The sequence below is a fragment of the Calypte anna genome, chromosome 2, assembly GCF_003957555.1.
Source record: "Calypte anna isolate BGI_N300 chromosome 2, bCalAnn1_v1.p, whole genome shotgun sequence".
NCBI classification, from domain to species: domain Eukaryota; kingdom Metazoa; phylum Chordata; class Aves; order Apodiformes; family Trochilidae; genus Calypte; species Calypte anna.
This window is the reverse complement of record NC_044245.1, coordinates 49658438-49673425: the sequence shown is the minus strand read 5'-3', so window position 1 is coordinate 49673425 and position 14988 is coordinate 49658438. Positions and strand designations below refer to the sequence as shown.

Sequence of the window (14988 nt, the reverse complement as noted above, 5' to 3'; positions counted from 1 at the left end):
ATTTGCTGGAAATTCGGTTAGTTTAAATCTAACTCTTTTTAGTTAAGTTTTTGCAAGCAGTAAGTCCTGAGTCAGTGCTAAAACTTTTTGATGTTAAGCAGCAAAAAAATCCTGTCTCTTAGTTGATGAGTACTATAACTGAGGTTTATAACCGCTTTTGTAAATTTGATTGTGTATAATTTGTGTAAAAACAACTTAACAGTTTATGCAGGAACAGATGGGATAACTGCTAGCTGTCTGGCTAATTACACATCCTTAAGAAGAATTTTTAGCTAAAACATTGTGTGTCTTTACATTAGCATTGTTTCAAAATGAGATTACCCAGGTGTAATTTAATTTAGCAAATGTTGGAAATGCTTTAGAATGCTTTTGAATATTTATTCATACTTTCTCTTGGCTTTTGTTTTCTTCAGGTAATTAAATATCTTATGTGGGCCTTTCCTCAGGCAGTCCAACCTGAAAGGTACATATTGTCATCTTCTTCTGAATTTTCTGCTGGAACTCTGATTTGCTATATGCTAAGTAATTCAGAATTCTACATGATATTGGTCCTTTCTGAAGGGTAGATTCTGTCCAGTGACTGAGTGGCTTGCATATACTAGATGTACATATAGTAGGAATCATAACCCTTTTAACCCCAAATTTTCTGTTTAATAATTTAATTTTCTGCTTTGTTCATGCAGTATTTATTTATGTCCCTATTAATTTTTATCCTATAAGTAATGAATGCAAATTCTCTAGTTCCCAAATTTATTTATTTTTTTGCAGGCTATAAAGATACCCAAGTTTCATCTTTAGGAAGGGATCCCAACTCTCTTAATGTTATTTTTTAATAACATTAAAAATGTTTTCAAATTGTAATGCATCCTCTACCTGTCACAGCCATTTGGCATTATTTATTGATCAGAAAGCGAGCAGTTGATTTGTTCAGTTGAAAGTTGTCATCTCCCCAACATATCTTTTTGCTTTGTTTGTTTTTTTTTTTTAAATTTATCACTAATCATTTTGCTGGTCTCTGCTTTCCACAGTCATTATAAACATTTCAACAAATGTGAGCAGGATTCAGCATCCTGTCTTCACAGGTGCTTTTGGAGAACAACAAATGTACATTTTTCTGACTCTTCTCACATTTGTATTTCCTTCTGAGAATCTAGAACCAATCTGTGTAGTACCTGAGTAAATTACTAATTCTTTTGGTACCAGTGCTCTGTGTTTTTTATATTACTGAGGCTTCATTCTCTAAATAAGCTGTTCCGTGTACGAAATAATTTGTGGAAGTAATTAAAAAACTGCTAAAATTAACTTTCAGATTTCCTGATAGATACTGGGACTGAGGAGGATAGTTATTGATTTGCAGTATATTTCAAACCTTGTTTTAGAGTGGAAAACAAAAATCTATGTGGGTGTTGACTCATGCTTACCCTGATTAGTTCAGTTGTTTAGAGCCACTATAGATAACTTCAAAGAAAAAGCAGGGCTTCTGTAGTGCATAACCAAATAATGGGATTTTCTGGGTTGTGGTTTTTTTTTTTTTCAGAGACGAACGTTTTAACCATGGTGAGGTAAGATTCTTTTTCTGTGCAAATGTATTCATATGTTCCCCTTGAATACTCAGTGCTGAAATACAGGTTGCAATGGTGTGATCCTGATACATAGTTTATTTGAAGGTAAGTATTTGCATCTCTTATTCCCTCAGTTTAAACTGAGTGTGGTATGTCCCCAGAATAACTGGAATATTGAGTGGTGGTAATGGTGGGGTGGCAGTGCAAGAGAGGAATCTTTGGACTTTAGTTCTAGCAATACAGGAAGACACTAAAATTAGGCTGGACCCTCCATTTTTCCCCTAAAGACTAAGAAAATGAGTTTCTTTACCAGGGTTTCACATGATAGAAGATGTTAAAATTCTGATTTGCAGTATGCCATAATGAAAATCTGCATGTGGTTCTTTTAATAAAAATAAGCAAAAAATAATATTGAATGGCAGCTTTGTTTATGTGATTTCTTTATTTGCAGTAAGTCCGCAAAGACATTTCAAAACTTTGTTACAGCAGCTAATTTATGGTTTGTGTTATGAGAGAAATCTCATGCCACTCAAAATATTATAATCACTTAGATAAAAGCACTGATTGCAAAAATGCATCTGTGATTTATGAATAGCACTTCAACAAAGAACATAGATTCAATGTTAGGAGCAGTGGGTGACATCTTTGCTTTTATCCTTTTCTGAGAATACTCAAGCTAGCTGCCTGTGATGGTGTGAGTGTCAAGGATATTGTTTCATTTCCTTATTTCATTTTTTCATTTTGTACCTAGGTATTTTAGGTATTAAATAGCAAAGTCTCTTGTATAAAGAGGTTATACAAAAAATTCTGCATCTGTTATTGCCTGCTTATGTTGCAGGATCTTCTGTATAGCTAGCCATTTCTCTAGCTCCTTTTGGTTTTCTTGCTAATGTTTATTCTTCCTGTTGTTCTGTAACTTAGCATTACTATATAAACTTAAGAAAAAAGATAACAAAGTCATTCTCACTATCTGAAATGTGAAGATCTTTAACTTAGACTCTTTTTCAGACAAACTCATTATATAAACTATGCTGAAAGTGAAGTTGAATGTTTAAGACAAATGAAAACTATGCAAATATTATGCTTTTCTAATTTTTGTTTTTGTTGTTGTTTTTTTCCAGCTGGTATATCATGCATTGCAGCTGTTGGCATACAGTGTCTTAGCAATTTTAATCATGAGACTAAAACTATTTCTGACACCGCATCTATGTGTTATGGCTTCCTTGGTGTGTTCAAAACAGGTAAGGTCTCTTTTTAATCCTGTAGCTATTTCAGTACTTGCAGTGCTATCCAGGTATTATTCCTAAACCAGATTTCTGTTTGTGTAATTGCTGAATCTGAGTATACCAGTTAAAAGTAAAATAGATTATATTGCCTGTCAAAAATGTGATTAAAAGTGTTCCATTCTCCTCTGTCCCCAGATAAAGCAAGTGTCTTATTTTATGCAGCTTGTCCTCTTACATTATTGTAGAGTTATTTATGCTCTGTATTGAGTTTGAGCATAGGGAGACATACACTGGATTTTGCTGAATTTACACATTTCTGTCCCACTGAAACTTTTTATTGACTAATAATTTTATCCAAACAGTGTTTGACTGTTTACACTCTGTTTTCACAGCTCTTCAGAGCTTATCATTTTGCATATTTTTTGTGTATTAAATCTTTCCAGAGGTATAGTTTTGAAGTCTTGCATATTGAAAACATTAGTCTTAAAAACCAAAAGTTATATGCCTAACTCAGACTTACCTCTCCTAGCTAGAAGTCATCCATAACATAGTCTGTTACTGTATTTTCTCCAGATATAAAAGATCTTAGAATTGGCTTTCCACGTGTCAGTATCTGTGTTTTTGAGATGTGAACTTGATTGTGTCTAAGGAGCTGTTTAGGAGCTTTGCAGCTGGAGCAAAAGTAGGATAAGCAGTCTGTTGTCTGGGAAGCAGACAGGGAGGTAAACTGAAAATTGGCTGAACAGCTGGGTCCAGAGCAGTGTCTGATGGAAGGACCAGTAACTAGTGATGTACCCCAGGGGTGAATGTTGGACCCAGTCTTGTTCGATTGTTAATGGTCTGGATGACAGGGCAGAGTGTTACCCTCAGCAATTTTGGTGATGGTACAAAATTTGGGAGGGGTGGCTGGCTGGCACACTAGATGGGTGTGCTGCCATGTAGAGCGCCCTCAGCAGGATGGAGAAATGGGCTGACAAGAACCTCATGTGGTTCAACAAAGGGAAGCACCAAAGTCCTGCACCTGAGGATAAACAGCTCCAGGCACAGGTAGATGCTGGGGGCTGCCCATTTGGAAAGTGGCTTTGCAGTAAAGGACCTGGAGTTCTGGTGGATACCAAGCTGAACATAAGCCAGTAATGTACACTTGCTGCAAAGAAAGCCAACTGTATCCTGGACTACCCTAGGAGGCAGGTTGAGGGAAGTGATCCTTGCCATCTACTTAGTATGGCTGAAGCCACAGCTGGAGTTCTGGGCTCCCCAGTACAAGAGAAGCATGGACATACTGGGGAGAGTCCAGCAAAGGGATGTGGGGATGACTCAGGGACTGGAGCATAAGGAAAGGCTGAGACATCTGGGGCTGTACAGTCTGTGGCTTAGAGGAGAACCTTATGAATATTTACAAATACCTGAAGGGACAGTGTGGAGAAGACAGACTCAGCCCCTTTTTGGTGGGGCCCAGTGACAGGACAATAGGTAATGAACATGCACTGAAACACAAGAGGTTCCTTCTGAACATTGAGAAACAATTTTTCACTGTGACTGTGACTGAGCACTGGCACAGGTTGACCAGGGAGGTTGTGGAGCCTCTGCTCTTGGTGGTATTTGAAAGCCATCTCAAACAGTTTGGGGCAGTGAACTGTAGGTGACCCTGCTTGAGAAAGGAGGCTGGACCAGATAACCTTCAGAGGTCCCTTCCAACCTCAACCATGCTGTGGTTTTGTAGAAAGTGTTATTTACATCACACAAAGTATGTGTCCCCTATTTAAAGAGTGAAACATTATAATTAGAAGTGATTTGGGATTACTAAGAAAATAGAGATGATCTGGGGAACTCATTAAAAAGTCTATAAGGAGACCACCACTGTGAGGATGAGTGGGAGAAAGAGTCTGGTGCTAATAACTGCTGTGGACATAATACAGAAGAAAGAAAGAGAAGAATATCTGACAGAGTAGGGATACTGTAAATGGCTGGGAAAGAATATTTAGGATTTTGGTCAGAAATCTTGGTCATTAGATTTAACTGTTCTTGAAAACTGGAGAAATAGAAGAGTAATGTTACACAGTTCAGTACTCAAAATTTAGAGTGCCAGAATTTAAGGTGTCTGTACAACTTTTTTTGTCTGTCTTGTGCATATGCAGTGTGATAGAAACTCTAATGGCCAAAAGACATAATTTTCCCCAAAATACCTGTGGTTGAAGTCTGTCCTAAAAGTGAATGAGAGTTGTATGGTGAAGACAAATACTGCCTGTGTAAAGTCTGACACCTGGGTCATACAACTGGAAGATGAGTGAATGAGTCAGAATTGTGCAAGGAGGAGAGAGCTTAATTTAATTAAGATTGTTTCCCAGAAAACAGGATTGCTTTCCTGGATGTTCCTTCAAGGAAGGACAGTTCTTTATAATGCTGGGCAGGATACACAGTATCAGTCTGCTTAAATGTGGAACTCATTACTTTCCTTGGCATAGGTGGAAGTGTGGAATGTCTGCCACTATCGAATGGGTCTGTACCATGAACATCATAAAATGCTTAATAAGTGTCAAAAAATCTTTAAAAAGTAACTGTATTTATCCACCTTGTTAACTGAATTAGGACTTAAGATATATTTAATTTCCTCTACACTTTCTTTTTCCTCCCAGCTTTTAGTTGTTGAATTACTGTTGTCCTCTTAGGTGGTCTGGTTGCTTTAGTCACAGCAGTTAGAATGTCATTCAGTGTTTCTAAATGAACTTTCATGAGGTGTTTCTGAGTAATTTGAAATGAAGTTGCTTTTTGCAAGTCATAAAGGCAAAAAGGAAAAAAAAATACTTTCTTCTAACATTCAGACAACAGTGACAATATAAATGAGTTCTGCCCAAAGTTAATTTGTTCTTAATTCTTCTTGTAACTGTCTGTTCCTACACTAAAATTGATGGGCTTTCCTACCCTGGTAATAAGGAAATTTTTTGGTGGAATTTTCCAGTCAATAAAGGGTATTTTAGAACTAAAGTTATTACTGTATTTTGTGACATAGAAAAAGGCCACTCAGCCCTCTGAGAACTGACTAACGAACTCTGAACTGCTTTATGTGTTTGCTTGGGTTTTTTGTTTTGGTTTCCTTGTTTTTGTTGTTGTGTCTGTATAGAGAGACATAATTTCTGAAAGACAGAGAAAAGTACCTTGGAATTGGTAATGTCTGAAAAATGAGCTGCCAGGAATGGTTTCTGTTGATTATGTAGCCACATTGGCTTTTTTCTGGATAGTAAGATAGCTGCTACATGGTGAATCAGTAATGTTTTCAGCTGGAGGTTTGGTTTTGTTTTTTTTTAAGTACAGTAATTCATCCTGGGTCATTGTGGATTTTGGTATAGTAATGCATCTGAAGTCATCAGGCCACTTAATGGAAAATGTTACTTTTGCTTATCATTGCGTTTTGAATCTTAGAGAATGCTACATGTTATCACTGCCTAAATATTGGAAGAAGGTCAGGTTCAGAGTATTTTATCAGTATTTTATTTTCTTCTGCTTCCAACTGCATTTTGGCCCTTTAGTGGTTCTGCTGTTACCTATGTTTTTAGAGTGAGTAAGCTGCTCAGAAAACTACAAAGACAGATAATCTATGCTGGGAGCTGCCTCAGTTGGACTGGATGGCTCAGGTCCAGTGACTTTTTTCTTTCCCCTATGCAGAATCATGAAAGAGTAATTGGTTTAAAAGATACAGGTCTTGAATGCTAGGAGAGGTAAGGCTTTAGATCACTGCAGTTTGGACAGTTCTGTGCAGAAGGTAACTTCTGCTTCCCCATATAGTGAGACCTCTGATTTTTCTGTCCCTGGCTTGGGCCTTGGAAGAAGTACATGTGCTCAAGAGTACCTAACTTTAGGTAAACAATGTAAGTAAAAATAAAAAGGATTCCCTTCTTATCAGTGAAGTTTCTTTTTCCTGTTCAGCATGTTACCTAGGCTGGTGCTGATTCATGCCTGTAAAAGACAAGCCAATTTTTAATTTTCTTTATTTTTTTTTTTTTTCCCTAACTGATGGGAGTGGCTGGTTGCTCTGACTTAGGCAAGAAATGAGAAAAGATTTTTTTTTTTTTCTTTTTTCTTTTTTTGTAGGCTCAGGAAAATATCAAGTGATTTTTAGTGAGCTTTTTCTTTTCTACTGGCTGCTGAGCAGAAGTGTAGTATCTTAGGGTTGAAAAGTCTGACTTTATGTGTGTCACGGTTTAACACTGGCCCGGCAATTAAACCGAGTGACAGATGCTCTCTACTAATCTCTCTCTCCTCCCTTATAAAGAAAGGAGAGAGAATAAGGGAGAGAGACTTATGGGTTGGAAACTAAACTACACAACTTTAATGAAACAGTAATGATAAATAGGAAAAAATTACTAAATATATACAAATATACAGGAAAATGGATACCACATTCCTCCCCCCTTTTCCCCAATAAGTCTCAAGTCACCACTGAGGCTGCAGGGCAGCCCTGGGAAAGTCCAGGCTGGACTCCTGGAGTCGACAGTAGTCGGGAGCTGGAGGTAGGAACACACAGATATGGGCTGGCACGGATCAGAACCACAAGCAGAGGAACAGATGGAATCCTTCCAGGATGCCGGGTGAAGGAAGGGAAGCAGGAAAGGCAGGAAGGGCAGGCAGCTGGAAGCTGGAAGCAGGAAATCATGGCTTGGCCCTTGTGATGCCTCAAATTTATCCTGAGTATGACGTGTATGGGATGGAATACTCTGTTTGGTCAATTCTGGCATCTCTCTTGTCCGTTCCTCCCCAAAGGAGGGCTACGGGTGGGACCTCTTTCTTCCTTCTGGAGGGTAAAATGTTCCTGAGAGCTGAGCAGTGTCCTTGGCTCTGCACACCAGTCTCTAGCAGTAACTATAAACATCGAGTGTTATGAGTCCCAAAAGCAGACACTGTCTGAGAAACTTGCTGTTAATTTCAGCAAGTGCAACTCCTTACAAGAGACGTAGCTAAAAGCAAAAGTACAAGACAGAAAATCACCTTTATCCTGGCCCAAATCAAGACAATGTGCAATGTTGAACTTTATATAAAATTTTAGGTGTTTGCATAAATTAACAAGCAACAAGTTGTTTTTAAAGATGCAAGAAAAAGTTAAGGAAATTTCGCATTTGTAGTTGTCTTATTTTTATTGAGGTCAAAACTAACCTTTCATCTAGCAGACCGTGAAAGTTTAGCTGCTAGGGGTATGTTAGAATATTTTCTCTAATTTTCTATTTAATTTCTTTTGAGGCTATTCATAGCTGTTAATCAGTTGCCTTTCAAACAGTCAGCCTGAGATGAACATTTGTAACACAAACCAAAACCAAACAAAGAGGCAAAAGACATATTAGAATTATTCAGCTCATGGAAAAGGAATTTTATATGTTCTGTTCTTTCAGTCCATTGGATAAATCTGTGTACTTTCCATTACCTCACTGTTGCAGTTTGTTGTACCTGATGTAGCATAAAAATGGTAACTTTTCATCTGCACATTTCCTCATTTTGTTAGGAGTAGTTATGTATTGTTGTATGTTTATATATTATGTATACATGAAAATTTTGAAAGCCAAGAAACGTAGCTGGTTAAGACTTTATATTATAATCTTTCAACAAAAACCAAAAAACCTTGAGGTGATATAAAAATCTCATGAGGAACAGCATTCTGCAAAAGAAATGTTTCTTTTTCATTGCTTATTTGTTCAACCATTCTAGGTGCTAAATGTGGTAAATTTAGATATTTTGAACATCAATGAGGTTTTATAAAAGCATGACAGGAATGTGGTGATTTTTAAATTCTTTCTTTATTTATTTTAATTCCAGAGTTCTAGTATGTTCTTTAAGTGAGATTTTTGCAGCCGTTGGTCAAAAGGTGTGGTCATGAAGAGCAGCATACAAACAACTTAATTTTCCTTCATTCTTCTAGACCTATGCAGTGGTTAGGCATATTTCATATATTAAGTTTCCATGGATAGTATTGCTGTTCTTGTTAGAGTGTTAAGCAAAATCTTTGAGGATGAGAGTAGAGAACACAGTATTTTTTGAGGTGGCTTCAGAATTTTAATAATCTAAAGTAGTTTACAGTCAGTTTATATAACAAAGGTAACATACTATGTAACTGGAGTAGTCAGCCTAGTGAGAGGTTTTACTGTGAAGCTTTTATTTTGTCATTTCATGTTTCCATTTTAAAAATGGAGTAGATGTAATCTGAATGTAGTGCATTTATTTAGAGAGGTTTCATATTGTAATTCTTTAGGTCTTTTATAGAGAATTAAACATTGCGCTGCATATAATATCACAGAATTTTTGTCCAGAAATTAATTGATTCTTGCATTTCAGTTGTTTGGATGGCTCTTCTGTAAAATCCAGCCCAAAACATTGGTCTTTGCTATTTTAGCATTGATGGCAATAGAGGGATCATCAAACCTCCAAACTCAGTGGAACATCATGGGAGAATTCAGCAATTTGCCCCAGGAGGAACTTTTAGAGTGGATAAAAATCAATACCAGACAAGGTAAACTATTCAATAACTTGCTGGGAATGGCTGAAGAAGTACTGATACTATCTGTGGCTTTGTCTTAGGCTATGCTAAAGCCATGGTTCAGTCACATCTACTTGTCTGTATAGAAGCTATCTCAAATGAAAAAAAGCTTCATTTGTCAGACTCCAGGCCACCAGTCTGGAGTTTCTAGCCGCTGGTGTAGTATTTCTACAACAAAAGTGTTTTTTGCAGAGTCTAATTAAAGCAGGTTTTTACATAAATTACACCAATCTTGTATGTGAGTCATAATTTTGCTAGATTTGAAGGGTGTATGTTGTGGTTGCACTTATGCTTGTAGTAAAATGAGTAAAAGTGCCAAAAAGCCAGCTGGAAACAAAATAGTTACCTCTTTAGCAGTAAAATACTTTAAAGCTGAAGTGGACTGAAATTGCATCGCTTACTTAACAATAGTGTATGAAATGCCTAATAAAAATGTGTTGTCATAAAGAATATGCAATTCTATCCATTCAAGAAAAATATGATGTGTTAAATCTCTCTTCTTAGCTATTTAGTTATCTAAGGATTTACACTGAGTTCATGCTTTTAAAAAAAAGTGGGTTTTGTGCATCTTCTGTTAGTGCCATTTAAGGCTTTTTCAAAAGGAGTACCCTACCCACTTTGTTTTTCAAAAGAATTACTGTTTAGATATTTGACTATGGCTTCTCTGCTTTTAGTGCTTGATTCTTCATTTCAAGCATGCCTTTCATTCTGTATTTCAGATGCAGTTTTTGCAGGAGCAATGCCTACAATGGCAAGTGTGAAACTGTCTACCCTCCGTCCTATCGTAAATCATCCTCACTACGAAGATGCAGGCTTAAGGTAAATTTTGAAGTTGAGGATTTTTTTTGGTTTTTGCTATTAATTCTCTTAGTGTTGGTAGTATATAGTAGGAATGGTATTGTGTTACATGTGTAAAATCTGTTAAAAACCCATAAAACTTGAAGATTGGGAACACATGCAGTATTTCTTCAGGATTTGTGTTCATCAGAAAGGATGAAGTAAGATAGATATGGCTGTAAGATAGATATGGCTGTAAGATAGATATGGCTGTAAGATAGATATGGCTTCAAACTTCTATACAAAAAAAAAATCAGAATGTAATTATGGAATTGGAATTAATGTGTACTGCTCTATTCTTCATTCTAGTTACTCCTGATATTTTAGATGGGCTTGATTTTTATTTTTTTTTTCTCAAGATAGCTAATTCATTTATTCCTATTAGCTAGTTTGTGATGGCAATTTTTTTCATTATAAAATATCTTAAATATTGAAATATTAAGATGTTGTATGATGGAACACTGCTTTGATCAGGTAGGGTCAGCTGCACCAGCTGTGTTTCTCCCAACTTTATGTGCATGCCCAGCCTTCTCACTGGTGGAGTAGTATGAGGAGCAGAAAGTGCCTTGACTGTATAAGCACTGCTCAGCAATAACTAAAACATCTCAGCATTATTCACTCTATTTCCTGCACAAATCCAAACACAGCCTCATATCAGCTACAATGAAGAAATAGAATGCAGAAAACTCTGCCTCAGCCCAAACCAGCACACTAGTTGAAACTGAAATTTTGTAATAGAATTATGGAGGTTTGTACTTTATTTTCAAAATCGAGGTATTTTTCTGAGTTTAAAATAATTTTATCTGGCTTTATATTTTTGCCATTCCTACATTGGTCAGGCAGTTGGACTAATACATCACTGTAGGTCTCTTAAAACTGACATGTTCTGTTGTGTTCTCTTCTCTTCTAACTAAAAAATAAGTACAGGGTATATTTGAGGAAAAAAGCTAGAGATGATAATGTATCAGAAAATAAATAGGAGATAATGACATCATGCTTTGCACAATAAAAGGAGAATATTATTGGATAATACAAACAGGATTTTGAATTACAGGTGATGATTTTGCTTGATTCAGCTTAGACAGGCATCAGGTCTTGCAGTCTGTTTTAAGAAGTCAGAACAAATGCAATGAGTGTGATCTTTTGCAGAGAGACTGGATAGATGATTTATTCTGGTCACCTCCAGTCCAGGGAAGGTTGTTTCTGATCTTGACTACTATATGGTGAATGCATTGCTTTTGACATCTTTGCATTTTCTGTTCACAGTAACCTCAGGTCTTGTTACAGAGTTGTCTCCTGCTGCATAAAAATCAAAGGGCTGGATACGTTGTTCTTTAAATCATTGTATCTGTGAAGAAACTATCACATTAAGAGCAAATGGTGTTACTAATTTAAATTTCATTTTAGCCTAGCTTTTTTGTGAAATAGAAGGCCTTCTTGTCCAGTCTAAAGTTAAAGCTTACATTTTGATGCTGTGTTACTAGCTAACTTGTACCTCTCTTTTTGAAGGGCCAGAACTAAAGTAGTGTATTCCATGTACAGTCGAAAACCTGCAAAAGAAGTGAAAAGAGAATTGGTAAAACTCGGAGTGAATTACTATATTCTGGAAGAGTCATTGTGTGTAAGCAGAAAAAAGTGAGTAATCTCTCTCTTTCTCAGAAGAATCCTAGTCAATGTAGTTTTACGATTTTTATTAAGTAGTAGTTTTGAAATGTTGATGTGTTGAATTGTTGTGCTTTATTAAAAGTGTCAAAAATAAATCCTTGTCCAGCATCTCCAGATATTAGTGAGTATACTTCACTAAACCTGCATCAGCAACCTTGTGGTCTTTGTGTGCACTAAAAAGCTTTATAGAATATATTTTTAAACTTCACTGTAAAATACAGGAGGAATTCACAAATGAAACTTTGCATGTGATTTGTGTGTGAAAATCTGTGTGATTCTGTGTGAAACAAGTTGTTACTCTGGTGGCAAAGATAGATGTTTGTGTGTGATGAAGGCCTTGTACGAATAAAAGGTGCAGCCTAGGAGATACTTTCAGCACCAAAATATTATCACCATTACTGATAAATGTTGGGGGTTATCCCTTTTAAGCTGCCCATAAGAAAAAGCGATACACTTTTTTCCCCAATTTGACCTTTAAAACACAAAATAATTAGGATTTTGGTTTTTTCCTTTTCTTTGCATTTAGAATAAAATTAATTTAATCTTTTTCTTTGCTATTATCTTCGAAAAATTAGGAAATTCTCAGTAATTCTGACTTTGAAAGATAAGTGCACAGGGAATTGATGTTGATTATGTGTCTTAATAAAAAAAGCAAGAAGTTATTACTACTCTTGTTAAAAAGGTGTTTTATTTCCTGAGTTTTCTGTGAAAATGGTAGGTGTGTGGAATTCACCCTCCATTTTATAGGAAGTCTTAAGGGTTCCTAATGATATGTATTGTATAATTTGAGCTGGTTTATATGGTTTCTCTTCCAGATATTTTCTTATTGCTTGTGTAACCGTAAAAGCAGACACGTTCTGCACATTCTCACTACTGTACTTATTGGTTTTGTAATCTAATAAATATTTCTAGTATAAAGGCAAAATTAAAAATAAATTATGTAATTGAGTATTTATAGCAGAGGTTATAAAAGTGATTTCAGCAAGCTGGATGTTTTTTGCGATAGAATTTCTTAATTTCTCTTTTTATATTTGTTTTCTAGGCCTGGTTGCAGTATGCCTGAAATTTGGGATGTTGAAGATCCTGATAATAGTGGCAGAATTCCTTTATGTACCCTTATGAGCAAGGATTCCAGGCCATATTTCATCACTGTATTTGAAAACAGCAATTACAGAGTCTTGAAGATTCCAAAGGAATAACATTTCAGTGCAAAGAAACATGAGTCTTTCAACTTTTTAACCTAGTAACTAGAAGAATTATAAATCAGAAATACCTTTTGTACCAGACTTAAAATGGAAAAACATATTTTAATTTTTGCCATTTTAAGTGAATTCTGATTATAGAAAAATCTTAAACCTAACAGTTTGGATTTCTATTTCAGGGTCAGTCCCTTGAGATTTGCTATGCAAATGATTATATGTTTGCACATTTTATTTTACACTGATCCAAAAAGAGTTAAAAGTAGCTATGGAAAGTAACTCCATTCTCAGAACCAATAATATTGTGAAATGGGACTGTCAGAGTGTTTTAGCAAAGCAAGCTTGTTTCAGGCTATAGTGCTAGCAGCTAGGAACAAAGGAATGGTGCTATAGCATCTGGCATCACATTTCTCATGTCACTTTCATTACCTATCTCCCTTCTGGACAAGGTGATACTAGAAATTATCTTCAGCGTCACGTAGTTCCTCTAGTTGTGTCAGAAAGAGAGGCATTTTTTCTTTGAGAGGATTAAGAACATTTGTCATTTTGGATCACTTTTAACACATGCTTTTAAGCTTGCTTTTGAAATGGAAAAGTTTGTATGCAGACTTGAAACTTGATTATTTAGGTGCATGTTCTTGGAATCTTACTGATATTAAAAAAGACTAATAAAGGGTAATATTTGCAGTGAGCAATAGTTTAGCTTCTCAGTGTCCAAGGATTTTTAGCATTCTTATGCATTCAGAATAAGCTGGCGTAATATACATGAAATTTTTAGGGAAAATGCTTTATTCAGGAAAAATCTGTCATAGCCTTAGAAAGATACTGAAATAAATCCTTCACTGCCTTAACTAGACCTTCAGCGCCTAACTTGATAAGAAATTAGTTTCAAAATTTACACCCTATTTTCTTTTCCCATTTATTAGGTCCTACCTGGAGTCTTATCATTAGCATTAAAGAAAAACTAAATTTTAACCCAGTTATGATATGGGTGTAGTCAGTTATGTGGGTATAATTGCACCAAAAATGTTAGAGTGGATCTGTCATCTCACCAACATTTTAGGTTATAAAAGAATTTAGAGAATTCACTTTCCAAGATACCCAGTGCAAAGGCACCCTCCAGTACTTTAACTGTCTTGATAGAATTTTTGTATGTTTATTGCCATTGGGAAGTATCACAGTAATTGTGATTACACAGTAAAAGACTTCTGAAGTCTAATGTAATCTCATCTATGTTTTGGTTTTGTTTTGGCTTGGGGTTTTTTGTTTTGGTTTTTTGTTTGGTTTGGGTTTTTTTGTTTGTTGTTCAGACATCAGTCTATTGATGGGACTGGTCTTTTTAGCCCTAATAGCATCTAGCAATATTAGGTGCTTTAGGAATAACATCTGTCACAGCTATAAATAACAGTGTCAGTTAAATGGGAACCTATGATAAAGTAATAGTGTAACAACTGATCAGTATTCTAGACTTATTATTTTTTTAAAATCTGTTTTAATGAAAGGGTGAGGGAGAATGGCTGCAAATGTATTAGCTTTTTAACTTTTACAGGATAGATTTTGGAAAAATTTCTATAAGGAAACTCACAAAAAGGGCTTTTGGGAAGTCACTTTTAAAAATGTTAATTGAATTCAAGGAAGCAGGAAAAAAATCTTTATATAAATATTGTGACTAGTGTTACAGCACAAAAAGGTACTGTATTTTTATGAAGTTTATGCCAACTGTTGACCTGTACTTAACGTGGTTAAATAAAAAAGAAAAAGATGGAAATTGTTCTCATGCTTCTGGAGGATGTTGCGTTTCTGCTCTTGTCTCTTAAACTGGAATTTAATACAGTTGCCACAGCAGATATGATTGAAGCTGAACCCACACACCTCCTTTCAACGTCCTTTTTATTTGGAATATCAGTGGAGAAATATGTGAAGAACATAATATGAAGAGCTGCAGTAAAACATTGTGATATTTTTGAACTTCAAAGCTT

At 35.8% G+C, this 14988-nt stretch overlaps 1 protein-coding gene across 1 annotated transcript in view; it reads left to right on the top strand.

Moving 5' to 3' along the window:
• Positions 1-14730, top strand: part of DPY19L1 (dpy-19 like C-mannosyltransferase 1) — a 49282-nt gene extending 34552 nt beyond the window's left edge. Inside the window, exons 17-23 of the mRNA XM_030446237.1 lie at positions 414-463; positions 1538-1562; positions 2684-2803; positions 9107-9281; positions 10028-10127; positions 11655-11780; positions 12853-14730. Of these exons, the coding sequence (XP_030302097.1) occupies positions 414-463; positions 1538-1562; positions 2684-2803; positions 9107-9281; positions 10028-10127; positions 11655-11780; positions 12853-13009 (753 nt within the window). The 3' untranslated portion in view covers positions 13010-14730. The remainder of the gene's footprint in view (positions 1-413; positions 464-1537; positions 1563-2683; positions 2804-9106; positions 9282-10027; positions 10128-11654; positions 11781-12852) is intronic.
• The last annotated feature ends 258 nt before the right edge of the window (positions 14731-14988 follow it).